Raw genomic sequence first — 14886 nt, 5'->3', positions numbered from 1 at the left:
ACATCCACATGTCATTATTTGTGTGGTCCAAATTTAAGCATAATCCAAACTTGTTAGATATGAACCTTTTGCATATAGTTCCTTTTACGGCAATAAAGCTTGGATTTGTTTGTACTTGCATGCATATTTGATTTGAAATGTAGTGGTATTGGAGACATAGAAAACTATTGCAAAGAAACCACTTGCTTGTATATTTTTGTGTATGCCAGCGTGTTCCATAAGCTTGGTCATGTTTGGTCCAATTTTATCCAATACATTCTTATCCATTAATTTCTTGCTTAGTCCATTGTATGAGAATGCTCAAATATATTTTTAGAGAACACGTTATATCAATTCTTTGAGCTTAAGTTCCTGCACCTAAAAATACTCATACAAAGATGTTAAATACAATAATATCAGAATTCATTTATAAAATAAAATCTAAATATATATTGTCATCTTTAAAACTAAAATAGGGATTTATGAATATTGTCTCAACATGAATGGTATGAGAAATAATTCAATAGTTCTTAAACATTTCATAATCTAATAGTTCTTAAACATAACTAGCAATGTTGGAACAATTTGGATTATTTCTCATACCATTCCATGTTCTTAATCATAACACAAATTACATTTCTCAACATTTTTTAATAGTTCTATTCGAATTTCTTTTGGTTAACAGTGCTTGTTTAGGGGAGTTGCTATTGCTAGTTATGTTTATGGGCATCAGTGTGTTTTTGCTGTGTAGCAACTACTTATTTTTGGTTTTGTAAGGTTTTGGGTGGTGGCTTGCGTTTTGTGTATGCCCCCCCCTCTTTGGCTTTTTTGGTTTCCTGTACTCTTTCCTTGCCTTATGAACTTCTTGTGCTAGGCTATTTATTGGAATATATGTGTTGAAATTGCCTTCAAATTGTGATGTTGTGAAAGCTGAAAATCGTGGCGCGATTTTCAGAAGCGTGGCGCGATTTTGCTTGCAGAACGGATGGTTTTTGCTGAAGCAAATCGTGGCACGATTTTGGGCAGGCGTGACGCAATTTATGAATAAGGTTGTCGTACCTTGGGTCGTACGCTTCAACCGTGACACGATTTTCACTGGCGCAGTGCGATTTTTGTCTGTCACTGTGTACTATTTAAGTGTTTCGGCTCATTTTTGAAGGAAGAGGAGAGAGAACTTCAAGAGAGGAAAACTTGGGAAATCAAAGGAGTTAACTTTAGGGTTAAGGGTCTTTGATTAGAGTTCTCTTGGGTTGGGAAACATTGTAAACACCTTGGGTGAGTGAAAATCATTGAATGTCTTGTTCATTTGTGAGATTGGGAAAATGGGTAGAAATTAGGGTTGTTCTTTGTGAACTTGTCAAAGCTAATTTCTTGTAACCCTTTTGTATCTCTTTGTAAGAACTCATTGATAGTGGATTGGAGAGATCAATCTCTCCTCCATAGTAGGTCAAGTTTGGACCGAACTGGGTGAACAATCTTTGGTGTGTTTGTTTCTCTCTTCTCTCCTTTTATCTTTTGCTTGTGGTTTTGTGTTTTTCACTTTTATTCCTAGATTAGATCTAGGTGCTGTTATTGTTGATTATTGCTTGTGTTCACTTTGATATTGGTTACTACTTTCCTTTGCTCCAAACATCATAGTTTGTATTGGTGTGAGTTTGAGACCGGAATTCACAACAATATGTTTAAAAAAATCATGTCAGCAAGATTGAGGTGCTTAGAAGGAACTCCTTAATTATTTTGGCTTTTGAAGTCTTTAGCTGCTTATTAACAGGTGGAGCTGATGTGGCTATCATGAGCATTCAATGTTTTATCACTGAGTGTTCGAGATAGAATTTGAAGTTCATTATTGCAAGAAACACTTTTTTAAAATTAGTGAAAAAATAGATGAAAAATTTAGTATAACTTAATATAGTTATTTTAGATGATTTTTGAGACATGAAAAAAATATTATGCATATTTATAGGTTTTTAATGCAATCAACTTTTTGAACTTATGATTATTTATTATTTATTCTTTGATTTCTCATCACTCATAAGAGACTCTTTGCGAGACGTTTTGTGGCCGACCTTTCTTAGCATGAGTTCATCTAGTGAGGTGTAATTATTTTCATTACTATCAATCTTTTATCATTCTAACTATATTTGTTAGCATTTTCCTTGAAGTATTAACCAAAAGGTAGAATAATAGCTTCATTGCTTCATTGAATAGAAGTGTAGTCAGATAAATACATATATACTATTTATTTGTTATTGGAGGTTAGGATAAAAATTACGGATAGACTTCAATCTTCACTCTTTTTCAAGGATTTGAAATTTGAACATAAAAAGTGAGAACACATTATAAATTACGGATTTTGTGGTAATTTCCCACCAAAGCCAGTTATGGAAATAGAGTAATATTAAAAAAAACGTATACATGAAAAATTAAATAACAAGTCATGCATGCAAGAATTGAACTTGCAACAGGGAGTAAGACATTCAACAAGTTTACCACTCAAACACATTATAGAAAATGATGTTTTGTCAATTATATTGAGTGAGATTTGGTCATGAAACCTATGTTGTCTTTTTTCAAATTTTTAATGGTTATTAAATTTTTGAGTTTATCCAGCTTTCATGACCAAATCTGACTCAATATAATTGTCAAAAGATGATTTTCTAAATGATTTACCATCTAGACTAATTAGAGACTTAGAGTAACATTAATTCCAATCCTTCATCACTGAATGCTAGTTATGTGCTAAAAAATTCACACCCCTCACAATATTGATAATCATCATCAAAGATCCAAATCGATAATCGAATATCAAAACCAAAACTGAAACGATAATCAAAATCAAAGATCAAAATTGATAATCAAATACCAAAGATAAGACTAAAACGATAATCAAAATCAAAGCCAAAATTTGAATCATTGATAATTAATAATCAATATCAAAATCAAAAATAAAAAATCACAAATAAATAATAAGAGAAAAACAAAGGAGTGCGTGGTACCTGAGTGAAGGAGAGAGAGATGGCACTATAATCAATACCTCCACGATTGATTTGTATACATGAAAGTTGTTTAAAGAAAGAGATTTCCTCATTAAGTTGAGGTTTTCTATCTGCAACAACAACAACAAACCAAATGAAAACAAGAATGGTCAAAAATCAAAACCGTTGTGAAGTGAGTAATCAAAATAGAGAGAGAACCATGATAATCAAGATCTCTTCAAGCGGTGTAGTGGGTGAAATATTTTGAATTGCGGTTCATTGATGAAGAATGGATGAAACATGAAGATGAAGAATCAATGGAAGAACAATCAATGAAGTAACGTCTTGAAACTAATGATATGAAGCCGCAAAATAATGGATTCTCATTGGATGTGTATCGAACTCAACAAAAACAAACATGAGTTGCGACGAGTGTCAAATATATTGACGGATCCACCTACTTCACCTACAGCGAGATTGAAGCATTATTCTGAAGTCTACACCAAAAAAATCTAATTATCGAGTCAAAGAATCAAAATCAAAACTTCAATATTGATAATCAACATCAAAGATCCAAATTGATAATCAAATACCAAAGCTAAAATTAAAATGATAATCAAAATCAAAGCCAAAATCTGAATCATTGATAATTAATAATCAATATCAAAATAAAAAATCAACAATCACAAATAAATAATCAGAGAAAAACCAAGGAGTTTGTGGTACCCTAGTGAGGGGGGGGGGGGGGAGAGAGAGAGAGAGAGAGAGATAGATGACACTATAATCAATACCTCCACGATTGATTTGTACGAAAGAGATTTCAGCATTAAGTTGAGGTTCTATCTGCAACAACAACAACAAACTACGTGAAAATAAGAGTGGTCAAAAATCAAAACTGTTGTGAAGTGAGTAATGAAAACAGAGAGAACCATGATAATCAATCTCTCTTCAAGCGGTGTAGTGGGTGAAATATTTTGAATTGCGGTTCATTGATGAAGGATGGATGAAACATGAAGACGAAGAATCAATGGAAGAACAATCAATGAAATATCGACTTGAAACTAATGATATGAAGCCAGAAAATAATGGAGTCTCATTGGATGTGTATCGAACTCAAAACAAAAACAAACCTGAATTACGACGAGTGTCAAATATATTGACGAATCCACCTACTTTGCCTACAGCGAGATTGAAGCATTGTTCTGAAGTCTACACCAAAAAAATCCAATTATCGAGTCAAAGAATCAAAATCAAAACTTCAATGTTGATAATCAACATCAAAGATCCAAATCGATAATCGAATATCAAAACCAAAACTGAAACGATAACCAAAACTGTTGAAATGTGAAAGATTTTGATTGCTGATTATGAGTCTGTTTGTTTTAGATTTTAAAAAAAGGATATTTTTTTTGTATTTCTAAAAATGGTAGAAGTTTTTTCAAACTCATTTGGTATAAGTTAAAAAAGAGATTTTGATATTCACTAACTTAAATATTCATTGTTCGAGCTTTTACATAGTAAATATCACATATTTTTTCAAAAATGATTTTTATGAAAAAGTTATTTGAAATGATTTTTTTAGAGATTTTTTTTCAAAATTTTAGTATAAAAAAATTATAACAAAATGACGAAATATTTAAAATGACATTTTAAGATAAACTATTCAAACAAATTTTTCATTTGAAGTTTTCCTTGAAAATTTCTTCTTCAAAAAAAATCATAACAAAAGCATATTACATTACAAAAGGGCCTTATGTATACGCATATTTCAGATTATATAACCCAAACATATCCAAACTGTGTTCGGATTTTATAATCCGAAATCCCATGGACATTTTTGTAAAAATTACAGGACGTGTGAAAAGTAGATAAGGTGGGAAAAGTAACAGAAAAAAAAAGTTGTTGTTCTCCAGTGGGCCTAAAATTAAAAGTAGTACCACAGGAACCCGTCCGATCCGACCCGGCCCATAAACGAGTCAAAAAACACCGGTTCCATATTCGTAAGGTTTAACCATAAACGAGAAAAGAGAAGAGAGGCAGAACCCTTTCTAAACCCTTTTCTGCATTCTCCACCTTCAACAATGTCACCTAGTTTCATCTTCGACCCTCCCAGTGACGAAGAAATCGAACTCTCCGAACATGATTCCGACGAATCCGATTCAGAACAATCACAACCCGAATCACAATCAGGAGAAGAATCAGACTCAGACTCAGAATCAGAACAGCGCCGCAAAGAACCGCGAGTTTCGAAGAAGAAAACACAGTCTCCATGGGACTTCACTCAATACTCTGAATCAGTTGCTGAAGAACACGCTCGCCGGAGTACAACATCAGTAGACGATAAAATCTCAGCTGTCAGACAACGCTCAGCTCCGGTCGTTGCTTTGCCCGACAGCGACGACGACAGAAGTTCCGACTCCGAAGCTGATAAACAAGTAATCATTTCTTCCCTTATTTTTAGTTACAGAAATAACTTGTAATATTGGTCTTATTTGGAGAAACAACTTAATTTGCAGCTTATAGCATAACGAAAAGTCATACTGTTTTCATATAAGCTATAGGTTGTTTTCATAAACTATCATGCCGAGCTGATAGAAATAAGCTACAAATTGCTTATGAAATATGAATATGTCATTAGGTATTTTCATAAGATCGCCCAATCGGCCTTACAAGTGCTTGTACCAGTCGATAAATTCAAATAAGCCAATCCAACCAGGCCCATAAGCACTTATATGATAAACACTCAATTAAGACATTTATCAAAACAGTGTATGATATCTCCATAAACTCTCTACAGTAGCTTATAGCTGATGAAAACAACTTATATCTTATATGAAATCAGTTCGATTTTAGTTTATCTTTTGTTACTGATATAGCTTATAAGCATGTCCTGGTTGGATAAACAACTTAATTTGCAGCTTATAGTATAAGGGCCTATCATATATAGATGCTTATTATAAAATAAAGTCAAACTGTTTTCTTATAAGCTATAAGTTGTTTTTATAAACTATCTTGGAGAGTTAAAAGAAATAAGCTGCAAACAGCTTTTTAGCATGTCATAAGTTGTTTTCGTAAGTTCTCTCAAAGATTTTCGCAAGTGCTTATGCTAGTAGATAAACTCAAATAACCCAATCCAAATAGGCCCATAAACACTTATGACTTATGTAATGCTTAATTAAGCTGTTTATCCAAACATGACAACTGTGCTTACATGTTTCGGACCTTGCTTTTTAAGTCATGGTAGAAATTAAAGAATTGTTATTTTTAACAAATAATAATATACTCCCTCCGTTTCTAAATATAAGCAAATTTTACTTTTTAAGTTCATTCAATTAATGATGTATGTAGTCCATGTTATGAACCACATACATCATTAATTGAATGAACCTAAAAGGTAAAATTTGCTTATATTTAGAAACGGAGGGAGTATTGGGTTTGGTTAGGATGATTATAGAAGAAGAGCATATTCATCTTATTTTTAGAAGTGGTTTTGCTGATTGATGGCAGAAAGTCGGGCTTATTTGTTTTGAATAGAAGAAAATCATATGCATTTTATTTTTATAAGTTGTTTTCTGATTGATGGAAGAAAGTTGGGCTTATTTGTTTTAAAAATCGATAATTTTTTTGTGGTTGTGGGATTGGATTTGTTTAGGAAGATTATAGACCAGAAGAAGAAGATGAAGAAGATGGTAATGCTGGTGAAAACAAGTCCTTCTTTGCTCCTTCTGCCGGAACCTCTTTCAGTGCTGATTCCTTCTTGCAACTCAATTTGTCTCGCCCTTTACTCCGGGCTTGTGAGGTCTTGGGGTATTCTAAACCAACACCAATTCAGGTAATTTTTTTTTTTTTTTAATGATATTTTGATTCTTAGGATTATTGGTTATGTTCGTCTTGAAAAATATACTTTGGTTCTCCTTTTTGAATCTTTCCATTATATGAATTAGTTATGTAGTTTCATGCTCTGTAGGACAGTTCGGATTGAAAAATTTACTTGTTTTTGTGATTTTGAATCTTGATGTTAGGCGGCTTGTATACCATTAGCATTGACTGGTCGTGATATATGTGGAAGTGCCATTACTGGATCGGGAAAGGTAGACTTTCTGTTACTTCTATTTTGGTGGTTTATTTGTGATACCGTGCTTCTTTGTTTTAGTGGCTGATCTTTATACAACCGTGTTTCTTTTAACACCCTTGGTCATTATCCTGCTATCATGCAGACAGCTGCATTTGCACTACCTACTTTAGAGAGATTGCTGTTCCGTCCAAAACGTGTGCATGCAATAAGGGTCCTTATTCTTACTCCAACCAGAGAGTTGGCAGCCCAGTAAGTATCCCATAATTGTTTTTTACATTCTTGGATCACATTTCTCATGTAATAAAGGCATTTCAGATATTTAAGTGTGCCAGGAGGTCAAGTGGCTTATAGATCGTAAAATGTAACGGGAATGTTCTTTTCTTTTACTTGGCTGAGTATGCAGTATGTCTACTAGTATGTATATGTACGAACATGTAGGATGGATTTCTATGGCTTTGCATTCATGTTCGTCAGTGCTTCACACTCAAGCCTGAGCTTCAATGAGAATACCTACTCAGTTCATGGCTGTGCAATGACTGAATTTAGTTTTTGTTTTTAACATACTCTGGCGTTTTCTGTTTCTTTCTGTTATGTTTTTAAATTAACGACAAACGTGTTTGTTGTAAATATAAGTAATAACTTGTCAATGCTCAAATTCCAATTAGGCTTTACTCAAATAACTTGTCAATGCTCAAATTCCAATTAGGCTTTACTCAAACAAGCCTTTTTTTTTAATTATGATTAATCAAGAACTTCCATTGGAGGTTAATAGATGTAGATTTTTGAAGTACTTCTTTGTGGTGATTCATATGCTTCTTTCTTTCTTTCTAAGCATGTTTATCCGTAATTACTTTTGGCAGAGTTCAAAGTATGATTAAGAGCCTTTCTCAATTTACTGATATAAGGTGTTGCCTGATTGTCGGTGGTCTGTCAACAAAGGTTAGGTTACTTTTTCGATTCCATGCTGCCTTATTTAAAATATTTTGATTTGATGGACCAAAATAAAGATATGTGCTTCTTGATGATTATAATCTATGTTTCCCCTCATTTTTAATCCAATATTTTCTCTTCATCACATTGTTCGGTGATTTAGTTTGAGTAAGAGAATGAAATGCGTTTTTTTTTCAACTCCCCTGCTATCTAGGTGGTGAGCAAATGACGATTGTCTCCTTTGCTATTTATTTGTGCTTTAACAATTGTTGTTTTTCATCGTAGGAGCAAGAGGTTGCCTTGAGATCAAGGCCAGACATTGTTGTGGCGACTCCAGGACGTATGATAGACCATTTACGCAATTCCATGTCGGTGGATTTGGATGATCTTTCTGTTTTAATCCTTGATGAAGCAGATCGTCTTTTGGAGCTAGGATTTAGTGCTGAAATTCAGGAACTTGTGAGTGTTTGTAACCCTATGATTCAAAAATGATTGTCGCTCCATATGCTATTTCACAATTTTTCTTGTCATATTTGTTGCAATAAAATGTCAAACACATTTGATTGTTTAACAGGTTCGCGTGTGTCCCAAAAAAAGGCAGACCATGTTGTTTTCCGCAACCATGACTGAGGAGGTTGATGATCTTATTAAACTTTCCCTATCCAAACCCCTGCGCCTTTCTGCAGATCCATTGGCAAAACGGCCAGCATCCTTGACTGAGGAGTAATTTCTTCACTTTCCATTTTTACTTTTGGATTTAATCATTCATCTCATGTGATTGCTATTCAGATGCATCTTATATATCATAAATGACAAAATCACAATTATAGCGGTATGAACGTAAAGGCTTTTTGAGCTTGCAGCAAAATAAATGAAGAGTGTTTTTCATGCTTTTTGAGCAGTTAAGAACCAACACGAGAATCAAGTAAGCGAAATGAGGATGTTGCATTGGATGAGCGGTAAGACTAGATGGGATAAGATTAGGAGTGACACCATTAGAGAGAGAGAGAGAGAGTGTTGGGGTAGCACCTATAGTACAAAAGATGATAGAAAATTGGCTTAGGTGGTATTGGCATGTAGAGAGAAGACCTGTAGATGCTGTAGTACAAAGAGAAGATCAGATAGAGGAGAGTCAGATCAAAAGAGGTAAGGAAGACCTAGAAAAACTGTAAGAGAAACTATTAGGAAAAATTTAGAGGTTAATGAGTTGGATCCAAATATGCTGTATGATAGAGCATTATGGCGTGATTTGATCCATGTAGCTGACCCCACTTAGTGGGATAAGGCTTGGTTGTTATTGTTGGTGTAGTGTTGTTCATGCATGTGCAGAGCTATTTATATCCAAAAGCCATAATTGTCCAAAACTATCATGCTAAGCCTTTTACAGTTTTGCCGTATGCATGGTTTTACCATAACACTTACGATTTTTTTCTCTTTTTTCTTCAGGGTGGTTAGACTAAGAAGAATGCGTGAAGTAAATCAGGAAGCAGTTCTTCTTGCAATGTGCTCCAAAACTTTTACTTCTAAAGTGATCATTTTCAGGTTTCATTTTATAATTATTTACTATGCTTACATGCAGCTTGTGACGGTTGATTTCTTGAGTTGTTAGTGAAATCTTTTGGATAGCTATAGTTTACTATTTATGAATATGAATTTGAATACAAGGTTGATTTTACTACGATAGTTGCAGATTTCTAGTTAGTTACATGCAACCTTCCTATAATTGTAACAAACGGAAAATCTTCTGTCTTTATTTCAGATTTTGAATTTACATTTTTATTTGCACTGCTTGTGAATTATTAACTTCTTTTTCGTGTTCTGCTGCCTCTAACTACTTAATAATTTCTCATTTTGATATGCAGTGGAACGAAGCAAGCTGCACATAGATTGAGGATTATATTTGGATTATCTGGATTGAAAGCTGCTGAGCTTCATGGAAATCTTACTCAGGCCCAACGTCTGGGAGTATGTTTCTTATTCTGATGTGTCTATTTTAGGTCTTTGTTTTTCTCTGTAGTTATATAATTATACTTATTATGTCATTGTCACATTTTTGGGTTACTAAATTGGTGATGCTAATTTGGATTTGTTTTTTGTTTTAATTTCTACTGAAAGGGATTTCAGCATTGAATGCTATTGTGGCAATATTTGCTCACTTCTGGTTATTTGTATAGGCTTTGGAAGAATTTAGGAAGCAGCAAGTGGATTTTCTGGTTGCAACTGATGTGGCTGCTCGTGTAAGAATCTATTCTACAAGAACTGAAGTTTATTTCTTCTTATCACTTTGAATCTAGTATTAATATATTTTATTCTATATTCCCAACACAAGATAATGATAGTGAAACTAGGTTAGCTTAAGAGAAACATAAATTTGTTAAGGGCCTGTTTGGCTCAAATGAATAGAGGAATTTAAATGGAAGGGAGATAAAGGATTGGATGAGATATTGTGTTTGGTTGGGAGAAGGGAGGGATTTTAATGGAGGAATTACTTTTTACCTTTATATGATATGAAATTTCATATCAAGGATATTTGAGTCAATCATCCAAAATTTTATAAACACGTCTTCTCTCCCCTTCGATATTGGAGGGGTTCTATAATTGAGTCGAAACTCAAGTGATTTTGCTCCCATCCCCTCCCCTAGAAAAAAAGAACAAACAATATTACTACCTCCATTCCTTATTACAGGAGACAATTCACTTTTATTAACTGATGTATCTGGGTTATATTATAGACCAAATACAACAATTATTCAATGAACCTAAAAAGTGAATTGTCTTTTATAATAAGGTAAGGCGGTAGTAAGTTTGAAATAATCCCTCCAGTCCAACCAAACACTACCCAAGTTTACTCCTAATCCTATTAGCATTTGCTTTTTCCATTTCGGATATAGATTTAACAGTCACTTAATTTTACTTCAGGGACTTGACATCATAGGTGTTCAAACAGTTATCAATTTTGCATGTCCACGTGATCTTACCAGGTATACTCTATGAACTATATCTTGACTTGTTATCAGTTTTGTACATGTACATCCTGCAATTTTGTCACTTAAATATAACCTCATTATATCTGAGCTAATTACTGACATATCTTTATCAACTCTGAAGCTATGTTCATCGAGTGGGTCGTACAGCAAGAGCTGGAAGAGCGGGATCTGCAGTCACATTTGTTACTGATAATGACCGGTCACTTCTAAAAGCTATTGTGAGTACCATTTAGAGAATTGCTGTAACTACTTCCAACATTCTTTTCGCAGCAGTGGCTATGTCACTTCATTTATTTTGTTGTGCACCTTTCCCTGCGAGTTATTAAGTTTGACATTTCACAAGAAAGCTTTTATACATATATATTTCATCCTTTACAGAGAAATAACTTTTCATTATATAATTACTGATTTTACCTTTCCTATGGTCTGGAACTCTGGATTATATGTACCTTCAATGCTGGTCACTTTAATATGCTTAGTAAAAGTCATTATTTTTAATCCTTTTCATGGGTTGCTGGTTTTATTATTTGAAAGGTGTATCGATTCTCTGTTAAGTGAGATAATGCAAACTAAAATAAGAAAAAGAAAATGGACGTGTTAATCAGGCCACTGTATAATCTTTCTTGTGAATATTGATTTCAATTAATTAGGCAAAGAGGGCTGGTTCAAAGCTGAAAAGCCGCATTGTTGCAGAGCAATCTATACTCAAGTGGTCTCAAGTAATTGAGCAAATGGAGGACCAAATTTCTGAAGTACTTCAAGAAGAGAGGTTTTGATTATACATTTAGTTGTTAAGGCTTCATTGTTGTTTCTTTTTCTTTTATAATATTGTACTAAATTCTTGTTTTCCATTTCTTCAGAGAAGAAATGATCCTAAGGAAAGCTGAAATGGAGGCCACAAAGGTATTTGATCAGTTACTTTTGTTTTATTTGGCTTTAATCATTGGATTACACAATGTAATTTTTTGCTTGGTTTTTGTCTGTTGACATCTTATATTAAGAAACAGCATTTCTGAAGTAACATTATTTAGAATATTGTCTTAATAGTACTGTACTCTTTATTACTGTATTCTGTGAATTTAGTTACTTCCATTTTCTCATCCTTCACATTTTCTGGTCAATAAAATCACATTTTTATATGATATTGCAGGCCGAAAACATGATTGCACATAAGGATGAGATTTTCTCCCGCCCCAAAAGAACCTGGTTTGTTACAGAGAAGGAGAAGAAGATTTCGGCAAAAGCAGCAAAGGTACAGTGTTGTTTTATTTTGCTGATATTCCTCTAAGTGCAGGCATTGATTCTTCCATTTTCTAGTGGATCATTAGTGAATTCTAAGAACAATCCGATTAGGGATCAATTGTGTGTCTGGCCAGTCCATTCAAGGTCATAGTCTTATATATATATAAGGGTTAGTGTTAATTAAAACAATTCAATCCTAACCATAGTGATACGCATATGCTATCCTAAGACTAAGTTAATTTCCAATCGATTTACCGTAAATCCCTAAGATTTTCTCAACAAGTAGTATGCATGGGAAGAAGGCTGTGGCTATTTCCCTTCTATGTTCTGCAATCTTTAGCAGTCAACGTGGCAAGCCAGCCAACCAAGTGATTAACCGACACGTTTTTGGTTCTGAATTTGCAAATAATTTGCTTTAGCAGTCAACGTGGCAAGCCAGCCAAACAAGTGATTGACTGACATGTTTTTGGTTCTGAATTTGCAAATAATTTGTAAAATGCAGCCTGATGTTAATAAAAAATGAAATGACTGTTAACAGGCATCATTGGATAAAGAAGATGGTTCTTCTCATAAGATGGTTAGTGCCCAGCAAGCTGAAGACCTCAAAATGAAGGAAAAGAGGAAGCGGGAGCGAGAGGTAAGAAGTATTTCCCAATCTTGTTATGCATATGGATCAGTTTGTTTTGTTACATATAAAATGTACATAAGGTTGCTTGTATTCTTTGTTACGACTTGCATGCTTATTTAATGGAAATATCTTCGATGCAGAAAAATATGCCTAGAAAGAAGCGCAGAAAGTTGGAAGCAGCTAGGGAGATGTTGGAGGATGACGAGCATGATGACAAGCCAAAAGTAAGCACTCCTTACCTGTTAACTTTCTATATATGGTTAAGGTTGTATTCCTTATTCCTCACATTCTGTTACACTGAAAATGAAACGCATAAAATTACAGGGCAAGGGGACAGATAAGAATGAAAAGGCTGGACTGACCCTTGTTGATCTTGCGTACCGACGTGCAAAAGCAGTAAAGGCCACCAAGAGGGCATTAGATTCTGGAAAGATTATTAAGAAGCCTCAAAAGAAATCTAATAAATCTAATCCCTCGCGAAAGACTTCTTCTTCTTCAAGGACAGAAGAGATGCGGGAGTTATTCCAGACTGACATGAAGGATAAAAAGCCGAAACAGAGAGGTTCTGGAGTAGGAAAGAAGGCCCAAAAATCATTCAAAAGCAAGTCAAGGTATCAAATTAATAAAACCTCTCTCATTTCCAAAACTATTATCTGATCCTTTTAAGCATCAATAGAAATATTTGTCTCTCTAATTTTCATTTTCTTGGTGTTCAAAATTTCTATGAATATTTTTACTTTATGGTTGTACAGTTGCTGGCACTTGTATATTTTCCTCTTCCTCTAAATAGAAAGCAGAACATATCAGTTAATAAATTTGTGATATTTCATTTTCTTTTCTAGTGTAAAAAAATATGGTATATCATCAATACCCTTCTATATCTCTCCCTTCTAGGTGCCTATTGTAACTATATATTTTCATAGTTGTAGTTTCCTGTGTTGCGGGGTTTTATTTTTGTTAACCATCGAAAGATGCATTCAGTGGTGAAAGCCAAAATACACAGTCCGATTTCGATTGTTTGTCCCCATTTACTACCCTAGGAGATGCTACTCTGTTTTCCTTCAATATATAAATAGAAGTATACCTTTATTACACATTCTTTTGCTCAAATGAAATAGAGCTCTATTAGTTAGATGTTAGATGTATAAAGGCTCAATTATTTTTTGAGCAAATGCAAAACTAATTCATTTCATTAATGAGTAATAGGTACAAATAAGATGGTACATCATGAAAAATATGGGGCTAGGGTGGGATAAGGAAGCTCTAGCTATGTTATAAGCTACCTTATTTGACATAGCTCATAATAAAATTATTGCGAGATGACAATAGATCCTTACATCTAGAAATGATATCTCCGAACTCATTTTGTGGCGTAAAACTCAATTATATCACTTAAAAAAGTAGGTATTTACTCTATACATTTGTTTATGCAATGCTAATTAATTTCATATTCCCTTTTCAGGTACAAGAGGAAGTAGTGTGTGGGGCTATAATCCTTGTCATAAAATATGCATGGAAGGTCAGGAAACTTGCAATGTGTGACCTTATTATTGACCTCACAATCAGATCTAGTCAAATGCTTATGCCATATATATCCACTCCGTTATTGGTCACACTTGTGAGTTGTCTCTGCTGTTTTTGATGTGTAATCAATGAAAGGGTGTTGCACTCCCAATTTTTTTAACTATATTGTATAACTTCAGCTTGACTCTTGTCCCAATTAGATTTATAGCTAATCAGTTTTGTAATCCTAGCCTGTGATTGAATTCCAAATGTTATCAAAAGAAATTATTTATGAAAGAAACTCATAATTTTGTTGCTTCTGCATTTGATCTGACGTGTTGGCCTGTGAATGATATTTAAGTGGCTAATTTGTCAAAAAAATAAATATCAAATGATAATTTTTATTTAATTCAGTTCATAATATGGGTTTAACCTTCCTTGATTCGATTCAGATAAAAAACTACAATTTATCCTATAAAAGGTCTACCTTTAATTTTCAAAACTTGACTGACCAAAAAGTTGAGATAATTCAATTCTTAGCATGTTTGGCTCAACTTTTATTTGGCT

General features: G+C 33.8%; 1 protein-coding gene across 1 annotated transcript; it reads left to right on the top strand.

Annotated features, from left to right (window-relative positions):
- Positions 1–4963: 4963 nt before the first annotated feature.
- On the top strand, positions 4964–14643 carry LOC11430849 (DEAD-box ATP-dependent RNA helicase 28). The gene is made up of 19 exons (XM_003599929.4): positions 4964–5389; positions 6607–6786; positions 6977–7045; positions 7172–7278; positions 7890–7968; positions 8245–8418; positions 8534–8682; positions 9406–9501; positions 9822–9924; positions 10134–10196; positions 10879–10940; positions 11068–11164; positions 11597–11715; positions 11807–11849; positions 12097–12198; positions 12727–12825; positions 12957–13040; positions 13141–13427; positions 14279–14643. The coding sequence occupies exons 1-19, from the start codon at positions 5036–5038 to the stop codon at positions 14292–14294; spliced, it is 2283 nt and encodes a 760-aa protein (XP_003599977.2). The 5' UTR covers positions 4964–5035; the 3' UTR covers positions 14295–14643.
- Positions 14644–14886: the final 243 nt, after the last annotated feature.

Source organism: Medicago truncatula, chromosome 3, assembly GCF_003473485.1.
Source record: "Medicago truncatula cultivar Jemalong A17 chromosome 3, MtrunA17r5.0-ANR, whole genome shotgun sequence".
Classification (NCBI taxonomy): Eukaryota; Viridiplantae; Streptophyta; class Magnoliopsida; order Fabales; family Fabaceae; genus Medicago; species Medicago truncatula.
Note: the sequence above shows the minus strand (reverse complement) of the source record. Positions and strands in the feature narration are given on the sequence as shown.

Bases quoted from the DNA above. Each gene is read 5' to 3' on its own strand.
- LOC11430849 (XM_003599929.4), top strand. From the start codon at position 5,036: ATGTCACCTAGTTTCATCTTCGACCCTCCCAGTGACGAAGAAATCGAA. The intron at 8,419-8,533 runs GTGAGTGTTTGT...ATTGTTTAACAG, and splicing joins GTGCTGAAATTCAGGAACTT to GTTCGCGTGTGTCCCAAAAA. The intron at 9,502-9,821 runs GTTTCATTTTAT...TTTGATATGCAG, and splicing joins TCTAAAGTGATCATTTTCAG to TGGAACGAAGCAAGCTGCAC.